Source organism: Haliotis rubra, unplaced genomic scaffold (genome assembly GCF_003918875.1).
Source record: "Haliotis rubra isolate DU_JTF1 unplaced genomic scaffold, ASM391887v1 Scf796, whole genome shotgun sequence".
Classification (NCBI taxonomy): domain Eukaryota; kingdom Metazoa; phylum Mollusca; class Gastropoda; order Lepetellida; family Haliotidae; genus Haliotis; species Haliotis rubra.
In genome coordinates, this window is record NW_025767519.1 from 58,447 (window position 1) to 78,060 (window position 19,614).

The following is a 19,614-nucleotide window of genomic DNA, read 5'->3' on the forward strand; positions in this document are numbered from 1 at the left end:
TCAGTTGGGCAAGCAAATTTGTATATCACACTGTACCGGTGTCCAGTTGACTTTCCAATATTAATTTTGTTGTTTATTTAAAAAATCAACAATCAGTATAGTGGAAAAATTATCAAGGCAAGTGATTTTACATGTGCCAATGTACCAGAGCTCACTAGCAATTTTAAAGTTATTTCCACCCCTGGTTATATGGAGCATGGTGTACAGAGTCTTGCAGAAACAGCACTTAGATATGAATATTGATAAATGTTATTCTGCTGAAAATATGGAGACATACTTTGTGTTAGTGAGGAGGAAAAACATTGCACTTGTGGTCAAAATGTCTCTGTAATTTCATTTAATATGATGGAGTTTGGTGTGCTGGTGCTATGATTTCTTTCTCTTGAGGAGCGTCTTCTCCAGCCCCATCATCGGAGCCTCAAATGCAAGAGATGTCACATATGCTATGATGTAGGTAGCTGTCAGGTTGCCAAAGAACGTCCATATCTGGAACAAATTAATTTAAAATTTATTTTGTCGTCACTTCTGTCAAAGATTTTTCATGTTTGAACCTGAGTCATTGTTTTTTTTATTTCCATTCTAAGACTTTTTATTAATTACTTCTTTACCATATTTTGTCCCCAAAACATAGGTTTATTTGTCGAAGTATGTGAAATGAAATCATGTTTGATTAGGCAATTTCTGAATGAAACTTGTGATCCTTTCCTAAGTTACACATTGCTTCCGACAATGATCTATTTCGAAGGTCTTTTTAGTGGGTGTCGTTTTCATGTTTTCGGTCCAATGATCAGGATACTGAATTGTTTCAGCTAAAGGTATTGTTGACTGAAATAAATGCCCCCTTCAAAATGTTCTTAAGTGAACACTACTTCTTTCTGGGTTGCACAGGTAGCTAACCTTCATGGCAAAGTGTCCGAAAAAGAGCCTAGCACCGATATATACCATTAAAAAAAAGTAGGAGATGCTCCATTTTGCGAGCATACCACTAGCCAATGCCAATGCATGTGAGAAAAGTAACAAATATCCATACAGATGAAACATTTCCAAAGAAATGGAATAAATCGTCACATTTTCCCTTAATTTCTCTCCATCATCTGTTTCCTCCTTGGCTTCATCATTTGCATTTTATCAATCTTGTAAATCTAGTATCCCCTACTTTTTGGGGATGGTACATGAAAAACATTATATCCGGGCATCTACAGCACAAGAAGGTTTAGAACAACTGAAGTGTTTCCTACAACTGTCACAAGAAGCTTCACACATATGACACTTACCACATCTACTGTAGAGAAGGAATAGAGCTGCTGTCGACCGTAGTAGTAGACGTACATCATGACGGGGTGGACAAGGTAGCAGGTGTAGGTGAGACGACTCAGGGGATGAGGGCACGCCAGGACAGCAGGGTGTTCACGAAGCCTGAAAGACAAGTGTATAAATAAGCCAGACTGTTGTCTATTTAACGTAACGATTTGCTGATCAGCAGAATGGCCTATATCCTGTGAATTTGTGTCCCGAATCTTCCTTTTGCCACATTGCCATAATATGACGGGGTTTGAGATTACTTGCTTCTCTCGACACATAGATACTTGGACATGAATGATGTTACCAACAAGAAGGGGCAGGCAAAGTTCATGTTTACAGTTTTTTTTATACATTCATTGAGAACGATCCCAAGCTCAGTTAGGCTGAGTATTTGTTGTTTAACGGCACACACATGACTACTGGTTTATGGTGGACTGAGTAAATAAGTTTGGACCAGACAATCCAGAGAGAAACGATTAGACCAGACAAGCCAATGAGAAACATCGACAGCACCAGGGTACATTGACACGCTATCATCCACGTCCCAATGTCTGACTTCCACCAAAGGTTGCTGGGGACATTCTAACCGTAGCGTTTACAGCCATGGTTGTCCTGTCGCTGTTTTACATTTGACAAGGCTGTCCTTGAACAACACCAGTGAGAGATCCCTACCTCCATTCCCAGTTGCACATGCGAACACCACCCACGCTACACATCCTCCCCAAGCAGTCCTGTGCATAGCGTTGTAGAATGCGGCTACGTCGACGGTGAGAGGGTGTCCATTGGTATCGTTGTAAAGGCCATACAACACAGCAAGGGAGACGGCCGTCGCTGTGGCCCATCCTAACAAATTTACAGACTGCAACAACGATAATGCCGTTACTGAATACCACTGTGAACTCAGTTTTGGTCAGTACAAAATATTGTAAATGTAAAACAATCCCACAATACAAAACCAAAACGTCCTCAAGACCACTTCATTGATGTAATATAAGGAACGTCTGCGTGAAGAATAGAAGACTGATGGCACCACCCACGACAAAGTCCAAACGTGGGACATTGAAGAGATAGCAGAGCAAGCATACGCACGCACACATGTATACTGACTGACTGAGTTTGGTTTTACGCCGCTTTTAGCAATATTCACACATGTATACATGTATCTGTCAAAGTGCAATAAGTTTAAGGCAAGGTGTTTCCTTAATGAACGGCGAATACATCAAACAACGTGTACAACCCGACAAAGCATGGCTTACAACATAGTCATTACATACAGATGTAATACAACATGCACGGTATACGACACATACACAACTACAGCCCACAGCAACATCTACGACAAAAAACGTATAACGAACAACACGTGTGCAACAAATAACACACAAGCGCAGACCAACACGGACAACCATAACCTATGAAAAATAGCACATGTACTTCACTTAATAAGTGTTCGATTCCTGGTTTCGAGAACGGTGATGGAATCTTGCTTAAATATGTCGCACAAATATAACCAAATGTTCATAACTTAAAGCCGGCGAAAGCGTGAATATGTGAGGATGGGAAGGGACAAAGTACGGGGTTGATAAGTGTGAGACTAGTCAAGGACCATCCTCTGATGAGAGTAGATATGTAATCTTTTCACCTGATGACCGTCAACGTGTATACATACGTGAAGGAGAGATTGTCATGAGGAGTGAGAGAGTTTAGTTTTACGCCAATTTTAGCAATATTCCAGCAATATCACGTCACCAGAAATGGGCTTCACCCGTGAACACTTTCTGCCTTGTTTTAGTGTATTTTTACACGCCTAAACACATCTCTCATTAGTATAATCTCTTGAGCCGGAAACGTGTTGTTGTTTTCTTCACGAGTTTCATGCAGTGTCGTACAGTTCCGTGGGCCTTACAGACTACTTTGACTCACCTTGGACATTTTATACTTGCAGTCGGTCTTGTAGAGCAGGTAGCCAACCAACAGACCCACGATGTAGGGCCCGATACGGGTGTAGGGTTTGAAGTAGTATTTCTCCATATACACCAGAGTCTTACTGCGTGGAATTAACATTATATGTAGTATATGTCTGTATCAATTTGACCAATGAGTTGAATGACGTACGCGTGGTCAGTATATATCATTATCACACAGACCAGAGACAATTAACACTATTCTGTATATATCTTATCATTTTGACCAACGTCATATATAGTTGTTCTGAATATATCTTTATTATTTTTACCAACGACAAATATCTTTGGTCCGAATATATCTATCAGTTTGAGCAATGACAAAAAGCATTAGCCAGTAGATGGCTGTATCACTTTGACCAACGACAAATATCATTGTTTTGTTCACACCTTTAACAAAAACATCTACAAAGTAATCAACATTAAATCATTGTTTTCACTTCTATTAAATATATTTATTAAGGCACATAGTAGGGGTGCATTTTGTATTTTATATCAGTGTTATCTAGTTTCGGCCCATCGTCCTGTAAACCAGCAGTAATTCCAAACCGGTACAAATCGCATTCAGCTATTATAGGAATGACTTAGGAATGCTACCCACCCAGGGTTGGTTAACATGCTGACAGGGAGGCCGTAATGTTTGGAGATGATGCCGGAGGTGATGAACGTCGTCAGCAGGAACGTCATTCGCCGACGCAGTCCCTGCCTTCCAGGAACTAGAACACGGAGTTTGGTGTTTACTATACTGATGTTTGGGATGATGTTAGTTGATGAAAACTTAAATCATATTCGGGCGATATATGGTTTCAAAACTGTTGGCTCGTCTTAATGCCTACATCTGTATAACGCGTAAACCCAGTTGTTGGTAAGCCCCATGTGTCTGGAAGGGGAGGAACATAGTTAAGTTCCACTAGACACTTGACACAGGGCTATATGTGACTTACTGGAAGAACGGCATGAAGACGAGGGGGCTGAGGATGTAGAACTGCATGTCGTTCGACAGGTACCAGGACCAACCCATGCACTGGAACAACACAGCAGGCATAACAGAAATAACGCTACACACGGGTACCGAGAATACGACGAGATCATACACTGAAAGAAAACGTAGCTAAAACGTAACCGAAGCATCACGTGATACAAGTCAGTTTCAGCTCATACACTGAAACATCGCCAGACGCAAGTCAGTACAAATTCATGCACTGAAACACGTACCGGGACTGCACGCCTTTAAGACCAGGGCTTAATTACCAATTTTGCCTGTTTTAACAGGGTAACATTTGACTTGAACTTAACTTAAAAGCCCAAGGGCGATTGAAGTATAAAAATATTCCAAGTTTAATAAAAAAACCCTTGACCAAAACGATTGAAGTATCGATTTCAACTTCCGAATAGCTTCTAATTAAGAAATAAAGTTTTACCCCAATGTGTTTTGTAAACAAAGTACAGTTTTGCCCTGAACTATTATAATTAAAGCACGAGGACGGTAGTCCGAGTGTTATAATAGTTCAGGGCAAAACTATACTTCACTAAAACATTCGATATTCGCTTTGATGTTATAATAGTTCAGGGCAAAACTATACTTTATTACAAAACATAAGGCCACGAAAACAAATGACGGTGTCGGTGTGACCTAAATTAAGAATCCTCGCACAGGGCTAACTGGTGCGCTGTTCTATTGATGTGGCTGCCCCCTACGTTAAGACGAACGTTACCAGAAAAACAAATGATAACAGTTTGATGACAGTTTACGTTCGGATTAAATATCTTCTCTGAATTATTTTAATTACATCTGTCATTAAAGTAAACCATATGGGGTAATATAAACGTCGCATTTCTTCTACCAACGTAAGTTTAGATCAGTACATCCAGATGAAGCTGAGTAGTCAAGCGACATTCCACGATTGCATTGTGGGAATGTAAACATTGCGAACGTTACCGTGTCGCTGAAAACTTGTGAGTCGAATTGATACATTTTAACCGTCGTAAAACATAAACGTAATGTTTCCACCAGTGATGTTAGCTGCGTGAAGCAACTGCAAACCAAGAAACGGGATGCAACGGAGTAGTTTACTGTAGCGGAGGCCGTACGAGGCGATGACAACTGACATGCATCGTGACGTCACTTACATTGTGACGTAATGTAAAATAATTCGATTACGAGGGAGGCACACACTAGAATGGCGCAGTGACGGGATAACGTCATTCAATTGTTACGTCATCAAAAAACTATACCTTTATTGTCTCATAATGTATTTTTTTTTTTTCGATTGTTCTAACAGCTAGGCATCTTAGAATTTCTGATCTATAGACAATTTTCTTGAAGCCATGTCTAATAATCTACATGTATTTCTTGTAAACGTTTTGGCAATCTATTCATGTCTTTTTCACTCCCATTAAATATTATCAGAGCTGGAATTTCTAGACCACCTTGTGGCAGATGAGAACGTGTTGGCTTATTGGACACGATTTCCAGTTGAATAGCACCACCATGTTGGAGAAAGATGTTACACAACTTACTCTGTTGGACAGGAACCTGGCCTACAGTGACGTTATTGTCTAACGCAGACACAGTGTGTTTGCCATAATGGTTAAGATGATCGCACTGAGATTAAAATTTGGCTGTCCAAAAATTCACCGATTTTAGATGTCCAACGTGTTTTGTAAATATGAAATCCCCTAATAGCACTAAGTGTGCAATATTGATTGAAACTTTCCATGTAAACACGTTTCAGTAATCATCCGGTAAGGGAGATCACTCCATCTTCATAATCTTATTTACGCCCATGGGCTTAAAAACGTTAGGTGTTTCGTTGTTAAGCCCACGGGCTAAATAAATACGAGCAGTCCCGGTACGTCGTAACCAGTTAATGCACCGAAACATCTGCGTCAGCAGACGCACGTCAGTACTAGTTCATGCATTGAAATATCACCAGACGCAGATCAGTACTAGTTCATGCACTGAAATATCACCAGACGCAGGTCAGTACTAGTTCATGCACTGAAATATCACCAGACGCAGGTCAGTACTAGTTCATGCATTGAAATATCACCAGACGCAGGTCAGTACTAGTTCATGCACTGAAATATCACCAGACGCACGTCAGTACTAGTTCATGCACTGAAATATCACCAGACGCACGTCAGTACTAGTTCATGCACTGAAATATCACCAGACGCAGGTCAGTACTAGTTCATGCATTGAAATATCACCAGACGCAGATCAGTACTAGTTCATGCATTGAAATATCACCAGACGCAGATCAGTACTAGTTCATGCACTGAAATATCACCAGACGCACGTCAGTACTAGTTCATGCACTGAAATATCACCAGACGCACGTCAGTACTAGTTCATGCATTGAAATATCACCAGACGCAGATCAGTACTAGTTCATGCACTGAAATATCACCAGACGCAGGTCAGTACTAGTTCATGCATTGAAATATCACCAGACGCAGATCAGTACTAGTTCATGCACTGAAATATCACCAGAAGCAGATCAGTACTAGTTCATGCACTGAAATATCACCAGCACGCGCAGGTCAGTACTAGTTCATGCACTGAAATATCACCAGACGCAGATCAGTACTAGTTCATGCACTGAAATATCACCAGACGCAGGTCAGTACTAGTTCATGCACTGAAATATTAGCAGACGCACGTCAGTACTAGTTCATGCATTGAAATATCACCAGACGCAGATCAGTACTAGTTCATGCACTGAAATATCACCAGATGCACGTCAGTACTAGTTCATGCACTGAAACATCACCAGACGCAGGTCAGTACTAGTTCATGCACTGAAATATCACCAGATGCACGTCAGTACTAGTTCATGCACTGAAATATCACCAGACGCAGGTCAGTACTAGTTCATGCACTGAAATATCACCAGATGCAGGTCAGTACTAGTTCATGCACTGAAATATCACCAGATGCAGGTCAGTACTAGTTCATGCACTGAAATATCACCAGACGCAGGTCAGTACTAGTTCATGTATTGAAATATCACCAGATGCAGGTCAGTACTAGTTCATGTACTGAAATATCACCAGACGCAGGTCAGTACTAGTTCATGCACTGAAATATCACCAGACGCAGGTCAGTACTAGTTCATGCACTGAAATATCACCAGACGCATGTCAGTACTAGTTCATGCACTGAAATATCACCAGACGCAGGTCAGTACTAGTTCATGTATTGAAATATCACCAGATGCAGGTCAGTACTAGTTCATGCACTGAAATATCACCAGACGCAGGTCAGTACTAGTTCATGCACTGAAATATCACCAGACGCAGGTCAGTACTAGTTCATGCACTGAAATATCACCAGACGCACGTCAGTACTAGTTCATGCACTGAAACATCACCAGACGCAGGTCAGTACTAGTTCATGCACTGAAATATCACCAGACGCAGGTCAGTACTAGTTCATGCACTGAAATATCACCAGACGCAGGTCAGTACTAGTTCATGCACTGAAATATCACCAGACGCACGTCAGTACTAGTTCATGCACTGAAATATCACCAGACGCACGTCAGTACTAGTTCATGCACTGAAATATCACCAGACGCACATCAGTACTAGTTCATGCGCTGAAATATCACCAGACACACGTCAGTACTAGTTCATGCACTGAAATATCACCAGACGCAGAGTCAGTACTAGTTCATGCACTGAAATATCACCAGACGCAGGTCAGTACTAGTTCATGCACTGAAACATCTGCGTCAGCAGACGCACGTCAGTACTAGTTCATGCACTGAAATATCACCAGACGCACGTCAGTACTAGTTCATGCACTGAAAATCATCAGACCAGACGCAGGTCAGTATAGTTCATGCACTGAAATATCACCAGACGCACGTCAGTACTAGTTCATGCACTGAAACATCACCAGACGCACGTCAGTACTAGTTCATGCACTGAAATATCACCAGACGAACGTCAGTACTAGTTCATGCACTGAAATATCACCAGACGAACGTCAGTACTAGTTCATGCACTGAAATATCACCAGACGCAGGTCAGTACTAGTTCATGCATTGAAATATCACCAGACGCAGGTCAGTACTAGTTCATGCACTGAAATATCAGCAGACGCACGTCAGTACTAGTTCATGCACTGAAATATCACCAGACGCACGTCAGTACTAGTTCATGCACTGAAATATCAGCAGACGCACGTCAGTACTAGTTCATGCACTGAAATATCACCAGACGCACGTCAGTACTAGTTCATGCACTGAAATATCACCAGACGCACGTCAGTACTAGTTCATGCACTGAAATATCACCAGACGCAGGTCAGTACTAGTTCATGCACTGAAATATCACCAGACGCACGTCAGTACTAGTTCATGCACTGAAATATCACCAGACGCAGGTCAGTACTAGTTCATGCATTGAAATATCACCAGACGCACGTCAGTACTAGTTCATGCACTGAAATATCACCAGACGCAGGTCAGTACTAGTTCATGCACTGAAATATCACCAGACGCACGTCAGTACTAGTTCATGCGCTGAAATATCACCAGACGCACGTCAGTACTAGTTCATGCACTGAAACATCACCAGACGCCTGTTCAAACCAGTTCAAACAACGCAATAAGCATGTAAGTACAATTCCATCACAAAATGGAAAATACTAATTTTTCAAATAGATGTTCAAGTATTTCTATTAAGATGAGCAGTAAACACCGGTCGTGTTAAGACATATGACGCCTACTTTGTTACCCACTGAGATATCCTTACCAGATTCTCTATGTCGAGGATATTGTTGATGTAGAGGAGGTTGCCCCACCATTGTTTGCAGTTGGTAGGTTCAATGCCGGCCTGAGGCCACAGTGGTCCTTCTCCCCAGTGTTTGAACAGTGGGACGTACACCGTGATGACCAGCATATACGCAGGGGTCAGCCTGCCACCAAGGACATAGGTCAACATGTTGCCTGAACACTAATCTAACAGTCTATGGGGTGGGATAACTTGGATTAAAAGCCTTCGGTTCCATACCTTGGTACAATGTATAAACCCATTTCTGGAGTCCACTGCCGCGCTATTGCCGAAATATTTCTAAAGCTGTGTAAAATCTTATTGGTTCACGTGTTGTATAGTACAGTGCTTACCTCCAGAATCTGTGGAAGTAGAACATGAACCAGTTGATTTTGCCCTTGTTGCGGGACAGCTCCTTCAGCACCAGGTAAGCTACCAGAAGACCGCTGCCAGAATACAGCATGGAACAATTACTGTTATACTATTAAAGACTGACATGATAAGACCTTTTGATGCAAAGCTAACATAATATACCTTTTCATGTGTTCAACAATACAGTCTCACGCACACTGTGAAATGGTGGACCGTCTGTTGTATCATGCCATCAGTCAAAGAGCAACGTATCGTGATAACATAGGTTTACCGCACGCTCGTTACGTTAACCAGGCTTCACATGAAAGGGTGTGATATCCTATTATACGATAAATAGATGAAGTAGTTTCTACGTCTTAAATTCTTCCAAACTATCGTAATACTCAAGAAGGTGGCAGCGTTTATTGCCACGTACCATGAGATACAGTAACAATCACGTGTATCACAAAACACACGTAAGAGGCGACTAACGGGATCGGTGTTGAGCTGTGACAGCTTGTTCACCAGTCCCTATTCATTTAATGAACAAAAATATGGTGAAATCAATTACAGTAACGAAGCTTAGAAAGGCAAGGCCTGCGTTTTTCCAGGTTATGGAAGTTTATGAACCGCGCCGAGGACATTTTCGAGCTACATAGCGACGTTTGTCTGTTCTCTGTTTCTATCAGTATGTATTAACTATATGAAGATATACTGACAGTGTGTAATTATGTTTTTATCGGTTGTTAAGTGCAGTGGGAATTGAAATGAGGAAGGTGCTTTGGAGCTCGAAGTGTCTTACTTGTTGACATATGATGTGACTTAACTGGGATATGATGTGACTTACCTGAGGTATGATGTGACTTAAGTGGGATATGCAGATAGCTGTCCAACTTAACAACCCCGAGTGAGCCCGTTCTGATCTAAGATCTGATCTAAGCAGGGCTTACCTGAGAGTGAAGAAAGTGTCTACAGCCACGGTGGCGTTAGCAATGGCTTGGAACGACCAGTGCTTTAAAGCCCTTGGAATGTAGGAAGCCGCATTTTCTAAAACAGGAAGACAAAATTTACATATGATATATAAGGCGAACAGTGAACGCACGCACACGCACGCACGCACGCACGCACGCACGCACGCACACACACACACACGTCACGCCACACATATACAGAGATGCCAATGTTCAGCGATGTTCCCTTGACACCAGCTTGAGCTGACAAACAAAAGATCATGTTTTCCTTGACACCAGCTTGAGCTGACAAACCAAGGATCATGTTTTGCTCGATCTGGGATTCGAACCACCGACCAGCAGATACAGAAGTTAAAGGAGGGCACAACAAATGAGATCAACATAACAACTATAAAGTAAAAGTGTTGGACGCACGCGAGGCTCCAGTAGCGAAGGCCAAGGAGTGTCCGAGGATGACCCAGGTCATGCTGAAGAACCTGATCCCGTGGATGCTGGAGATGGATCCCGGGGGCTGGGACAGGGACAACAGTTTGACGGTGTTGGTGTACACAGAGAAGGACAACAACATCTGAGCGGCAACACCTACAACACAATCACGGTAGTTAGCCGCTTTTAGCAATATCAGTAATATCAATTTAAAAAAGTATGACGGCGGGGACACCAAAAATGAGTTTCACATTTTCGACGGATATTGAGAAACGAGCTTTGGCGTGTCGAGCGAACGCTTTCCCCACTAGGCTACCCCACCGCAACAGACAATTATAAGTAATATTATCACCGTGACATTATAACTTGATTCTTTAACCGTAACATTTTTTAGCATTATGATGACCACAACAGTATGATGTAATAATATTACCGTGACATTATAACTTGATTCTTTAACCGTAACATTGTTTAGCATCATGACGACCATAACAGTGTGATGTAATAATATTACCGTGACATTATAACTTGATTCTTTAACCGTAACATTGTTTAGCATTATGATGACCACAACAGTATGATGTAATAATATTACCGTGACATTATAACTTGATTCTTTAACCGTAACATTGTTTAGCATTATGATGACCACAACAGTATGATGTAATAATATTACCGTGACATTATAACTTGATTCTTTTAACCATTATGATGACCATAACAGTATGATGTAATAATATTGACATTATAATGATTCTTTAACCGTAACAACAGATGACCATAACAGTATGATGTAATAATATTACCGTGACATTATAACTTGATTCTTTAACCGTAACCGCATTATGATGACCACAACAGTATGATGTAATAATATTACCGTGACATTGTTTAACTTTGTTTAGCATTATGATGACCACAACAGTATGATGTAATAATATTACCGTGACATTATAACTTGATTCTTTAACCGTAACATTGTTTAGCATTATGTGACCACAACATATGATGTAATAATATTACCGTGACATTATAACTTGATTCTTTAACCGTAACATTGTTTAGCATTATGATGACCACAACAGTATGATGTAATAATATTACCGTGACATTATAACTTGATTCTTTAACCGTAACATTGTTTAGCATTATGACGACCATAACAGTATGATGTAATAATATTACCGTGACATTATAACTTGATTCTTTAACCGTAACATTGTTTAGCATTATGATGACCACAACAGTATGATGTAATAATATTACCGTGACATTATAACTTGATTCTTTAACCGTAACATTGTTTAGCATTATGACGACCATAACAGTATGATGTAATAATATTACCGTGACATTATAACTTGATTCTTTAACCGTAACATTGTTTAGCATTATGACGACCATAACAGTATGATGTAATAATATTACCGTGACATTATAACTTGATTCTTTAACCGTAACATTGTTTAGCATTATGATGACCATAACAGTATGATGTAATAATATTACCGTGACATTATAACTTGATTCTTTAACCGTAACATTGTTTAGCATTATGATGACCACAACAGTATGATGTAATAATATTACCGTGACATTATAACTTGATTCTTCAACCGTAACATTGTTTAGCATTATGATGACCACAACAGTATGATGTAATAATATTACCGTGACATTATAACTTGATTCTTTAACTGTAACATTGTTTAGCATTATGATGACCTCAACAGTATGATGTAATAATATTACCGTGACATTATAACTTGATTCTTTAACTGTAACATTGTTTAGCATTATGATGACCATAACAGTATGATGTAATAATATTACCGTAACATTATGGCGTTCATTATCACCGTAGCATTAATATGTAATTCTGTAAACGTAACATGCCTAAGAAATACTATTACTGAGTACAATCTTCATCCTCTACCTTAATGCCTTAATGCAACTGAATAAAACATAACATTCGCAAACATTATCGACAGCTGTTATAGGTGAACAGTGAACGCACACACACGAAGCAAACATTTCACCTTCTCTGGGCTTACCTGTTGTCCGGGACAGTTGCTGCGACGCTGTTTTGTCCTTCAACAGAGGTGTCGTCTCTATGGACTCCGATGTGTCCTTGATGTTGACCGTGGTCCCCACATCTCCTGCTGCTTTCTGTTTCTCCATCTCCCATTTCGGCATCTGCACCCACACGATGTCGTACATCGTGGCCGTTACCATCACCGTCACAAACAGTGACAGGACCAACCTGTAGGGAAATGGTTGTGCCGAGCTTTACGAGGGTATGTGTTTCTTCCGGTATACACAACAGGAACCAAACTGGGAGGTTCCCTATATGACGTATTTCCTGTTTACACTACAGGAGATTCGGCAGCCCACTGATGGTGTCACGTCCAGATGTCTGGGATTTCACCCTGTGCTGTCAACCATTGGTGTACGAAGCTAGATTACATATATACCGACGTTATATGGTTGGAATATGCACCGTAACATAACATTAAGTCAGGATTCAGCGTACTCACAGTACAATGATGGCGTTGGCGTTGTAGTCTTGTGTCTTCTTCTGGCAGACGGTGGATCCCACCCTGAGGCTGGTATTGGCTGTCTCCAGCACTGGGGACAGATCACCATGATATTGTACAGACAACTCGCCATACAGCCTTACAAGCGACTCACAATATGTACAGTCCTACAGTGAATCACTATACAACACTGAAGGCTCCCACCTTGAGGCTGGTATTGACTCTATCCAGCACTGGGGACAGAACGCCATGATATTGTACAGGCGACTCACCATATCGCCATTAAAGGCCAATCACTACACAGTCTTACAGACGACTCAATAAACATGGACCTTAAAACAAACCTTGCAGGTAACTCACTATACAGCCTTACAAGCATCTCAACAAGACAGGTTTACGTGATCTGAGAGAGAACGAAGTTGACATTCCTACCTGCATTGAGAAGGGCAGTGACATCAGCTTCTGAGCAGGTGCTAGGAAAACAGACGCCGATCTTGATTCCAGGATATGACTCTCCAAACCCCGCGGTCTGGAAAAGATGTTAAGAGTTTTTGTATACACCCACTCAGGCGATCCACTATAGTGCCTTACAGTGAATAATTGGGTAGTCATAAAAGTGATTCATTACACAGGCTTTGGGGCAAACAACTACCTCTTGACAGCAAATTAGTTATACAGTCCAAGGCGGATAACTAAACGGCCTAAGGCAACTTACTATGCCGCTTTACTGGAGACTCGGTATACAGCCTCACTGGAGACTCAGTATACAGCCTTACTGGAGACTCGGTATACAGCCTCACTGGAGACTCAGTATACAGCCTCACTGGAGACTCAGTATACAGCCTCACTGGAGACTCAGTATACAGCCTCACTGGAGACTCAGTATACAGCCTCACTGGAGACTCAGTATACAGCCTCAGCCTACAGACCGGTATACACTGAGACTCGGTATACAGCCTCACTGGAGACTCGGTATACAGCCTCACTGGAGACTCAGTATACAGCCTCACTGGAGACTCAGTATACAGCCTCACTGGAGACTCAGTATACAGCCTCACTGGAGACTCAGTATACAGCCTCACTGGAGACTCAGTATACAGCCTCACTGGAGACTCAGTATACAGCCTCACTGGAGACTCGGTATACAGCCTCACTGGAGACTCAGTATACAGCCTCACTGGAGACTCAGTATACAGCCTCACTGGAGACTCAGTATACAGCCTCACTGGAGACTCAGGATACAGCCTCACTGGAGACTCAGTATACAGCCTCAGACTCAGTATACAGCCTCACTGGAGACTCAGTATACAGCCTCACTGGAGACTCAGTATACAGCCTCACTGGAGACTCAGTATACAGCCTCACTGGAGACTCAGTATACAGCCTCACTGAGAGTATACAGCCTCAGTATACAGCCTCACTGGAGACTCAGTATACAGCCTCACTGGAGACTCAGTATACAGCCTTCACTGGAGACTCAGTATACAGCCTCACTGGAGACTCTGGAGTACATAGTATACAGCCTCACTGGAGACTCAGTATACAGCCTTACTGGAGGAGCCTCACTCAGTATACAGCCTCACTGGAGACTCAGTATACAGCCTCACTGGAGACTCGGTATACAGCCTCACTGAGAGAGCCTCTGAGACTATACACTGGAGACCGGTATACACTGGAGACTCACTGGAGTATACAGCCTCACTGGAGACTCAGTATACAGCCTCACTGGAGACTCAGTATACAGCCTCACTGGAGACTCAGTATACAGCCTCACTGAGAGACTCAGTATACAGCCTCACTGGAGACTCAGTATACATACAGACCTCACTGGAGACTCAGTATACAGCCTCACTGGAGACTCTGGAGTATACAGCCTCACTGGAGACTCAGTATACAGCCTCACTGGAGAGCCTCAGTACATACAGCCTCACTGGAGACTCAGTATACAGCCTCACTGGAGACTCAGTATACAGCCTCACTGGAGACTCAGTATACAGCCTCACTGGAGACTCAGTATACAGCCTCACTGGAGACTCAGTATACAGCCTCACTGGAGACTCAGTATACAGCCTCACTGGAGACTCAGTATACAGCCTCACTGGAGACTCAGTATACAGCCTCACTGGAGACTCAGTATACAGCCTCACTGGAGACTCAGTATACAGCCTCACTGGAGACTCAGTATACAGCCTCACTGGAGACTCAGTATACAGCCTCACTGGAGACTCAGTATACAGCCTCACTGGAGACTCAGTATACAGCCTCACTGGAGACTCAGTATACAGCCTTACTGGAGACTCAGTATACAGCCTTACTGGAGACTCAGTATACAGCCTCACTGGAGACTCAGTATTACCCAGATACAGCCGTAGGTTACAGAGGCCCATACAGGGGTATACAGGGAAGGTCAGATGTGTAACGGCATAGTCTCACCTGTGGTGTGCCGGGTGTTAGGGGCAGCGCTGAGGTGCAGTATTGACCTTCATACAGCACCTCCGGTTCAGTCTCAATTTTGGGCCCGGGGTAGATCGTGGCTCGTGTCTCAATGCACTCCAAGTAGGACCCTACCCACGTCACCTGACCTCCAAGTATGTTGCTGTCGGGCTTAGCCGCGGCGTCTAGCACTAGTGTAAGAGCATTCAGTTAGGAGACAGACAAATAGACAAATTTGGCCATACGAGAACGGACAGACAGTCTAGCAAAGAAAGGACCAGCCAGACGCATTCCCGTGGGAGACATATTACTGTGTCAGAATCTAGATCAATGTATGACTGAGTGAATCAAATCGGTACATAGGCTTTGAACGTTTCTAAAGTATGTACTAACATGTTTACACCCTGGGATTCGAAATTATAAACAGCGGATCCTGGTGTATCTAAGAGACGCCATGCATGCGACAAGCAGAGTACGAAAGAATAAAACGCCTTCACAACTTTCGCACAGTCAGAATGGAGGTTCGATGAAAATAATTTTACATATCTATCCATAGATTTTACACAGTCAATACAGGTAATACAATTAGATAATACAATTGGATGTTATTGCGAGGCCCGACGTAATTCGTCTCCATTCCGTCTAGACACAACTAACCCATTCCGTCTAGACACAACTAACCCATTCCATTTAGACACGACTAACCCATTCCATCTAGATACATATAACCCATTTCGCCTAGACACATATAACCCATTCTGCCTAGACACATATAACCCATTCCGTTCTAGACTAACATATCCTTCTAACCCATTCCGTCTAGACACATATAACCCATTCCGTCTAGACACATATAGCACATTCCGTCTAGACACAACTAACCCATTCCGTCTAGACACAACTAACCCATTCCATCTAGACACATATAACCCATTTCGCCTAGACACATATAACACATTCCGTCTAGACACAACTAACCCATTCCGTCTAGACACATATAACCCATTCCGTCTAGACACATATAACCCATTTCGTCTAGACACATATAAATCATTCCGTTAAGACACATATATAACCCATTCCGTCTAGACACTTATAACCCATTCCATCTAGACACATATAACCCATTCCTTTTTAGAATTCCTTCTAGACATACAACCCATTCCTTCTAGACACATATTACCCATTACCCATTCCTTCTATTACAACTAACCTATTCCGTCTAGACACACATAACTATTTCCGTCTAGAAACAACTTACTAATTCTGTCTAGACACATATAACCCATTGCATCCAGACACATACAACCCATTCCATCTAGACACATATTACCCATTACATCTAACCCATATTACAACTAACCTATCCCGTCTAGACACAAACAACCTATTCCGTCGAGACACATATAACCTATTTCGTCTAGACCCAACTTACCCATTCTGTCAAGACACATCTCACCTATTCCGTCTAGACACATGTAACCCATTCCGACTAGACACAACTAACCCATTTCGAATAGACACAAATACCTCATCCCGTACTATACGTGCTCTTGTAATCTCTACTCTAATAGAATATCAAACACTGCAGGTTTCTATTAACAAGTAATCTCTACTCTAATAGAATATCAAACACTGCAGGTTTCTATTAACAAGTTAACTTAACTGGTTCTCCCAAACATACCGCCCACATAGTCTAACATGTTAGGTTATACTGTGGAGACTCACTGCATCTCCCTGAGAGATGACGTTTACCAAACAAAAACACGATCCATTCACAACGGTTCGAATCCCGACATACGGACCTTGGTTTATTAGAGTGCCCGTGGGTAAACGCCGACTGGAGCCCCTACCAAACCAGAGTAGAGCTGAAATAGTTTGTGATCTGGCGTAAAACTAATTCCCCACTCTCTCAAAATAGTCGAACATGAAGCTTCACATACTGGCTAGTGCCCATCGATCTCCCGCGGCCGCCTGGGTCAGGATGAGCCCAGTATTGTTAGAACACAAGTCAGAGGGCACCTTCTCTGTCTCGTTCTCTGGGTCAGCGTCCAACTGAAGCAGATTCATCACAGACACGTCCTCATCTTGAAGGTATTGGCCAAGTTGTAGAAGTCGATCAGGCTTTATCGAACGAACTAGTTCCTCTACTGTCGTACGGTAGAGATCACTGTTGACGATCTTCTCTCTGGAGGGGAGTGAGCTCTTACCAGAACCTCGGTGTAGCCGAGCGGACGGCTGTTGTCACCATATCCTGATGTTACAACACTCAAGCATATACACAATAGTAGAAGCATTGTGGAAGTGATCAGCAAATATCCTGAAATCCCACAGGAGTTTTAATCAACTGATGCAACTTTGCCGACGTTCGTCCTTATTTAGAAGATGAGACAGCGAAGTGTGGCTTGAGATAACACGATGATAACGTTCACATGCTCGTATGATGACAATACGCACATATGTGCAGATAGCAGCCTCGTGTCACTCGAGTACACACGAACGTCACTAATGTGAGGTCACTCATATAACTGGTGTATTTTTCATGTACATTTGCAACTTTATAGAAAGTATGTCCGAGAAATAAAATAAAATAATTATTTAAAATATGTGTATTGAATAATTGGATAAGGAAAAGAAATGTGTTGGAGATGTTTACTCGGTGAAAATAATGTCAGTGAACTGGGAATCGAACTTGGACCAAAGTACCGGAATGTTTTGAAAGTCATAACTCTTATAATCCGGGTACTTCGAACGACCCGCCATTACTTACGTTCACGGACCGTGCGGTCTTCGCGCCAATAGTGTCTACAATCAACTGTACAGAACGTACCCATCCCACGGCCAGTATAGGCGTATTGATGGACAGTGCACACACAGGTAGAACCATTTTCCTAACAACATAATCGATTCCAAATTTACGAAATGATTAGGCGTATTCTTAGATCTGTCAAGCTGGATGTTTCAGTCTGAACGTCTGTTGCCAGCAGACTGACCAAATATATCTAGCTATCCCTGAATAGTTTTTATCATCCTTTAACAACGTGTAAATTGAGACTGAAGGCTTAAAAGATATGATGATTACTGAATTCATAATGAAATGCATCAAGGTAGAATAAAATGACGTCATCTCTAGCATGTGCTCATATTTGGGTTGATGGCCGTTTAGAGTGACCTCCCTTTATGTTCAAGGTCTGTAACACGCCATCCAAGATTCTCATTTTTAGTCCTAGGCCAAATGTTAGAAAAGTCCCTATCTTTTAGGATCTCTCAGCAGCAGTAAAAGCTTTATCCAGTAACTGGTATGACAACTCCCACCCTCCAGAGATTCTTGTCAATGTGGAACTATACACAGGATGTATCAGGTTGCTGAAAACAAACAAGGTTTACCCGCTGTTGAAACAGTGTCCACATGTTCATAGAACAACTTCATGAGTATTAGTGGTGTAACGATTCATCGATAGTATCGATGTTTGCATCGTCAACTACGCGATACGAGTGCATCGATACAAAACACATTTAGGCAATATATCAGGATATTTATATCGCAAGGGTCCACGATACATCGATGTATCGCCACAAGAGACGATATATCCCAATACAACTTCAATACTAGTTAAAGTTGTAAGGAGTATTGCATTAGGAATAGGAAGGGAGTCTCTTTGAAATTCTTCTGAATTTTAAAAACAAATTGAACCTTTTAGGAATTTGTTTGTGTCTGTTATCTTTGTTACATGGACAAAGGAGTTGGTGTATAAGAAAGAGTGTGAACATTTTTCAAACTCTGTGAACTGTAGAATACTTGTCTTTAGTAATTGAAATATGTTTTAGTTGTTTGACAAATAACAC

The 19,614-nt window shown here is 41.9% G+C and overlaps 1 protein-coding gene across 1 annotated transcript; it reads right to left on the reverse strand.

Annotated features, from left to right (window-relative positions):
• Positions 1-60: 60 nt before the first annotated feature.
• LOC124261316 (nose resistant to fluoxetine protein 6-like) lies at positions 61-18,146 on the reverse strand. Its single transcript, XM_046695624.1, is given in 16 exon segments — positions 61-486; positions 1,275-1,381; positions 1,384-1,416; positions 1,975-2,161; positions 3,226-3,345; positions 3,868-3,982; positions 4,211-4,290; positions 9,033-9,195; positions 9,404-9,496; positions 10,352-10,448; positions 10,787-10,954; positions 12,853-13,061; positions 13,336-13,426; positions 13,768-13,864; positions 15,769-15,959; positions 17,712-18,146. Coding segments are annotated over 16 exon segments (1,998 nt in total). The 5' UTR covers positions 17,839-18,146; the 3' UTR covers positions 61-366.
• Between the last annotated feature and the right edge of the window lie 1,468 nt (positions 18,147-19,614).